Raw genomic sequence first — 6,933 nt, forward strand, 5'->3', positions numbered from 1 at the left:
TTGTTCTTTGATGTTGATTTAACCTGAGGGACAAACCATGTATAAAAGAAAAATACAGTAAATTCGAGAAAGCTACATTCAAACGAAGAAATGTGCTGTTAAATTGGTCAACATAGGCAAGTATAATGACAGATTTGAACAAACGTTGAATTGAACATTTCTGACCAGCGGTGCTAATTTATGAGCACATTTTTTTCGAGGCAAGGCCCACAATAAGCTTTCCTTCTGGAGGCCCGAGTTCCTAAAGTTTACTCAGTTGTCTTGCTGCAGTCAGGTAAAGACAACACACAAAAATGTAGCAATTAATTCTTTTATTTTGCACAATTGAACACCACACTAGAATTCTGGAATTTCCTATGCCCTGACGTGTCAAAAATTTCATTATTATCTATGCTCTGTAAATTTAACATTAATCGTTGGATTTCTATTCCACTGACATCAACATTGCATCACGGTCTACGTATGGAAACATTCTGTCTATTGTACCAGGTCGTTATCTTATATTGCAATGACATCAAAGGTAATCTTACTGCCTCACATGTTCGTAGGTTGACTAATGTGTGTGGTGTCTATCATTGTTCCCATATTCTATGACATCCCCTATGCTCAGCCAGACTTTTCAAGCACTTTGGAAACACCTGTTTGCACATTCTGCAAAAACCTGCATCAACCCAGATTTACCATTCTTCCTGAAGAAGGGCTTATGCCAGAAACGTCGATTCTCCTGTTCCCTGGATGCTGCCTGACCTGCTGCGCTTTTCCAGCAACACATTTTCAGCTCTGATCTCCAGCATCTGCAGACCTCACTTTCTCCTCAATCGGATATTGCCAAACAAGCTGTTTCCTGCATAACATCTTTCCAATAATGCGTGATGCGTGTTGCTTGTGGTTATTCTGCTGTGTGCTGTGAGTCCTGGGTCCATCGGCTACAGAGAGGGGCAGTTTCCATTCTCAATGCGAATACAGTGCCTAACATTGAAAAACCCAAGGAAGTGGGTAGATGTGTTGACACTGTGAATGTCAGCGTGTTGATTGGCTGTCAGTGAAATGTGATAGAGGGTACACGTTTTGATGGACTGTATTGTCCGATCTGTTAGGTGAATGAAGCTAAACCATCTCAAGGAATAGTTCATATTTAAAAATATGTTAAGTTGGGTTTGTAGGCGGCAATTATGTGAAAAGACACGAGATGCTGTCTTGTTGCAGTTTGTTCTATGATCATTTTACCATGAGGGTGCGGAGTTCGGGAGATGGATGACTTGGTAAAGTCTCTGCTGGGTAGACAGTGCTGTGTTTTGTGCATTGAGCAGTTGAACAGATGTCTAGTATTTGTATTTCCTTCATGGGAAATCATCTTGATCTCAAAGCCAATCATTCTTCCTCTAAAATTAATATTAGAAATGATCGTCTGTTGCATGCACACAGTAATGCAACACACAGCACGTCTTTCATCGACTTGGCACAGCATGGCAAGTGCAAAGTCCATCAAGAAGTATCAATTCCAATTTCTAATTGTTTTAAAGATGTCTCTTGGTGAATTTAACTTATGGATCCCGTGGCATTGAGTCGAAAACAAAGTAAACGATTCCCTCCAGAGAGCCAACGTGATATTGCATGCTTGAACAGCTGAAGTAATTTTCCTGATTTTGTGTGCATAACCATAAGCTAGCTACTAACTTTCTTAGATGAGAGATTCAAATATTCACACAGGACATGAAGATTAAGAGACCCCACTGTTCTCTAGCCTCTTGTAAATGCAAACTAACGTCAAATATGCAATATAACTGGGAATTAACAGAATAACCTGTAGCGCAGATGCACATGACTTTATAGTGTTCAGTCATTATATATTACACAAGTATTAGATCAGAATTTCAAAGATTCTCAATGGAAAAGTTATTTGTCAAGAAAGCCAATAAAAGTGAAGGCTGCAATGTGAATGAGAGTTCATGTTGGCTTCCTTCATTTTGCATTTTTGAGCATTTTCGCAAAGAGTCTCAATGGATATTTCATAGCATTCTTTCCCTCCTCTCTGATTTGACTCTGCGTCCCAGCATAAATAAATGGATTGATGCAAGAGCTCAACAGCTGAAGCATGTATCCGCTTTGTTGGACAATAAATATGACTCTGCTGATATCAGAACCAGATGAATAGGGAATATTTGCAATTCGGACGTAAATGATTGTAACGAAGTACAACAAATATAACGAGATGAAGCTTCCCGAGATGCCAAAGAGTAAAACTATGGACTTTTTGCGCTTCTCCATCTCTGGGTCACTCTGGTTCTCTCCATTGCTCTGAGCCCGGAGTCTCCTACGGGCTCGATTGCCTGCAAAAATATGCCTGACAGTCAAAACATTTAGCAATAAAATCAGAATGAAGGGAAGACAAGGAGTTAAAATGGAACGAATCCAGTCATATGCAGCCCATTCCATGGTCGTGTAATATTCTACTTTTAGACCACAGAACCGGGGTGTATTGTCAATTATGTATATAGGTTCATAAGCAAAGTACACAAAGATATTTTTTATCAAGAACAGTGCAGACACAATTCCTATCACCCAGGAAGCCACCCTCTTTGTGCAATATTTTAATTTCAGATTTTGGCAACATATGGCCACAAATCGATCAAAGGTGAAAGCCACTGTTAACCAGACAGAACTGTCAATGACTGCAAAATTTACTGAATTGCGAACACTGCAAACTGGTGTGATAGACAGGAAACTAAATCGGAAGTAAATCCCAGCAATCCGGTTTAATATTACAACCGTGATAATGACCAGCAGGTCTGTTGCTGCCATCGAGATAAGATAATATGTGATACATCTCGAGAGACCACATCTTCTTCGAGACAAGATCACAATCACTGCCAGGTTTGCTGCGATGGAAAGAGACAGGGAAAACATAATTTGGTTGCAGTTTTGACTTCAAAAAACAATAATCCATTTCCTGGATTTCTCATGAAATTTAAAATGTTGATCTTAAATCTCTGTTGAAGGAATGCTTTACACTATTAGCAATTGTGCATTAGCCTCACCACAGCTCTCCTCGTTCATAGTGAAATGTTTTGACAGAATTTCAAAAATCAAAGGAATCCGAAGAAACGTCATTAAGGAGAAACCAAGGAAACAAACACAAGTCGGGACATACATTACTAAAGAAATATTGAAAATACAGGGAAAAAACCCTAAAATTTAAAAGTCAGTATAAATTTGGAAACGTAGAATTATGAGGACTGCATTTCACAGACAGTAGACGTGTGTCATCTCAATTTATATCTTGGAAACATTTGCATTCATCTTGTTCATAAATATCCTAAAACAACCGTAAGTGAATCAACATTCTTGCGACTTTGTGGAGGAGGTTTACACAGGATGTAATTGATAATTTGATCTTTTCACTGGATTATGACTTGACAGCTTGAACTACAGGTTGAAACATTATATATCTTGCGCCATGTTGGGAACCATTGTTTCACCTCAGGTTATTGGATGCATTGAAGAAGTTGAGATTATTTGCTTGGAGTGTAAAGGCGGGGACATTATTTGATTGATGTTTTCAAAATGAAGGATGGATTGGAGAGTGTACAGGGTTAAGCTATTCACTCTCATAAAGTGGAAAAAATTGACAGCACATAAACCTAAAGCGATGTAATAAAGAAGGAAGTTTGAAGTGAGAAAAATCTTTTTGACACAGTGACTGCCTAAGGTATGGAACACATTTCCAAAGGACGTCACGAAGGCATTCAAGAGATCATTGGATAAGTGTACAGATGAAAATTGTGTGCAAGAATACAGTGGAAAAGGCAGATATTTGTGCTCGATCATGATGCTCCTTCGAAAGCCAATGGAGCTATGAAGAGCATGACGATACTGTGGCTATAAGCACAGAATTTTGCCCTGGGTGTTATTTGAAGAAACGTTTTAAGACAGTGGTGGATAAAGAATAGAGCTGGATAAAGTGCACCCGGTGTAACCGCATTAGACCAGGAGTGGAGACGACATTTCAGGTCAGAACCTTTCATCAGAACCTGAACCGGCGACTCCTTTTCTCCTCTGTGCTTTTTCCAGCTCCACCCTTTACTCTCCAGCATTCACAGTTCTCAGTATCTCTGAGCGGCACCAAGCAGTGCACCAGAACCCGTAACTGGCTTGTGTCGCGTTGTTTTCTTTTAAAGTTGCAACAACTGGAACAACCTGTCTGGGTGCGGCCAAATGCTCACTAAAGGAAGATTTTTTGTTCAGTTTGTAGCAGTTGCTCTTGTAGTCTTGAAAAGATGGAAGCTATTTTTTCCCTGTCTCAATTACAGCTGAAAGCTGTGGGGCCCTCTACCTGCTACAGGAGTTGCGTGTAAGACAATCCGTTTTCTGAATTTGCGTTTCTCCAAGTGATGTTATTATATTGGAACAGTTAATTAGTATTTGTAACTGTACCTATTACAGTATTCTGTGAAGTTTCCCCATACAGTTACGTTAATCCAATTCCTGGCTTCTTTCATTGTATTTTAACTATAGTGAAAGGATAAAGTGCGTTTTTCTTTAAATCCAACAGTTTGGCAAGATCAATTGCATCTGGAATGCAATACATTACATTTGCCTTTACAGTAATAAAAACGTTAAGATCTGGAATATCCACATATTTGAGAGGATTTGGTTTGGTCTATAGCACAGTGGGGGTTCTTTATGAGAACAAAAACTCTAATTCCAGATTGAGATTAGGATTATTGGCCTCAAAGGAGGCACATGATAAAAGTGAGTGTCTTTTATTTCACATGTTCAATGCAATGTTTCAGCCACAGCATCAGTGGCAAGTTCATGATGAAATCTCAATTACACTGTGATAATGGGGCGAAAATATTATTTATGCTCAATTCAACTGCAGTTACGCCAATTAAAATTCCTGGTACTTCACTCAAAACCGCTTTATCAACAACGTAAATGCAATTGCAATTACACTATGAATATAGTACATAAATTCAAACTCACTAAGGGTAGTAATATACTATACCTACGTCTCCGTCATTAGATGCTGTTGGAAATCGGACAGTTGAAGCAATGAGTGTTACCTGACACAAGAAGTCGTTCTAAATGTACAAGTAAGGAATTGTGCAGGTAATATGAGGATATTGCGCAATGAAAGTGGTGAAATGCCAATAATGAAGAAGACAATTTCGTTTACATTAAGATCATAGATTATGTCAGTAACATCCTTCATCTGATAAAATGTGGAATTAACACCGTTACTGTTTAAAATGACGCAAAAGTAATGATAAATTACGTGAGTGAAACTAACTGCATTAAGTCGGATGATGACTGAACAAATTTGGAGACAAAAAAACACCTTTCAAATGCAGAGAAAAACACGACAGGTGAAATGGAATTCCAAACACTTACTTGATGATTAACGCATCAGATACTAACGAGAATAACTTACCTGGAACTCCAATAGCGGCAAGAATGGGATAGTAAATGGCAAATACTGGACCTATCGGTATCCCATGCATTTCAAACTACACATTTGAGTTTTCTGCACTTCCTGGAAACGTACTCACATTTATACCTGATGTCAGTCTCCTGGGATAAAATTAAATCTCCAGGCGTGAAGTTTATTCTGAGAAAGAAAGTAGTGCAGCTGATGCTCATTTGTTTTTATCTGTTGATGGAACGGCATTTTCTCATGTACTGTGACAGTGTCTAAAGAGAAAAAAGATATGTATCCAGAATTATCACAATAATATTTATTCTTAAGAAATAATGGAAGCCTGGACAGTACCACTTAGTGCCATGTGGGAGAGAACGCTCCTGACCAAGCATGGCGAAGTTTTTTTTGAATATATGAGGACGTGTTTTCATTTTGATTTTCTGTGATTGCGTATGCTTACCAAAAAGTAATGTGTCCAAGATACTTATTCTCGTAAACATCATATGCATGCCTTAAGTGTGCACAGTCCAGTTCAGTACTGCACATTGGGTGTATAGAGGCAGACATTTTCATGTGTACCATACTGTAGTTTGACGTTAATGTTATGCTTCTTTGTGACCTGCACAGTTGCCCGAGAGCAGGTCCATTTCTGCAAAGTTCATTCAGGCTGAACTTGTGAAAGTTAACAGATGTGTATTCTGTGACAACATATCCTGTTCAGCATTTTGTATCTTTACCGAAAATTGGTCTATTTCATCAGTTACATTCTGTGTTCAATGTCAGATTAGTTTGGTGTCATTCATAATGCAACAAATTTAATCATATATAATTCTGTACTTTCTTCGGCACTTAATCATCAGAATTGTTAAATTCAGTGCAGTCGCATGCATTTAAGTTTAATAATGCAGAGTACAGACAGATCCAGTTCCGGTCCAGAAATTACATTTAGTGCAGTGAAGATTATGTCCCATTTTGGCAGACCGATCACTCAATTTAGTTGGACAGGTGAGCCAGTCATATCGAAGCAAGACAAGATTAGTTCATGAAATGCATATTCAGTTTTGACAAGTGCAGATCTGTGCACTTACATTGAATGTGAAGTTGGTACGTTCAGCGGTTTCATTTCAATTTTGATCAGTCCCTGTTTTCACAGGCAGCACCGAAGATCAATTATTCGTATTTCCATTGTCGCCCTTTCAAACCTTGATATCGTTCATTTTAAATTTTAACATTGACTTTCAATGCATTAAACTTTTCCAGTTTCTGACTGTCAGCTGTCAATCATGATCACGGTGATGCAATCAACATGCCCATCAACATTGAATGGACTCCGCTCCATTGGCTTGTTTTAAATTGCATATCCCAGTTCACTATTTTTGTACATGTACAAGCCAGTTATACCGATGAAGCAACCTCCTACAGACAACATTAAATTCGACATTTCCTGTTGCTTTGCTGGCAACAATCACCCAAACACAATTGGAAGATGCTAGAACAATGTCCTTTCCCGT

At 38.6% G+C, this 6,933-nt stretch overlaps 1 protein-coding gene across 1 annotated transcript; it reads right to left on the bottom strand.

Moving 5' to 3' along the window:
- Nucleotides 1–1,962: 1,962 nt before the first annotated feature.
- LOC148142203 (putative G protein-coupled receptor 139) lies at nucleotides 1,963–5,504 on the bottom strand. Its single transcript, XM_087977029.1, has 2 exons — nucleotides 5,435–5,504; nucleotides 1,963–2,879 (listed from the first exon to the last, which is right to left on the bottom strand). Exons 1-2 carry the CDS (start codon nucleotides 5,502–5,504, stop codon nucleotides 1,963–1,965), a joined length of 987 nt encoding a protein of 328 aa, XP_087833155.1.
- Nucleotides 5,505–6,933: the final 1,429 nt, after the last annotated feature.

Source organism: Chiloscyllium plagiosum, unplaced genomic scaffold (genome assembly GCF_037043375.1).
Source record: "Chiloscyllium plagiosum isolate Xiang-an unplaced genomic scaffold, Cpla_swu_hap1 HiC_scaffold_30, whole genome shotgun sequence".
Taxonomy (NCBI): Eukaryota; Metazoa; Chordata; class Chondrichthyes; order Orectolobiformes; family Hemiscylliidae; genus Chiloscyllium; species Chiloscyllium plagiosum.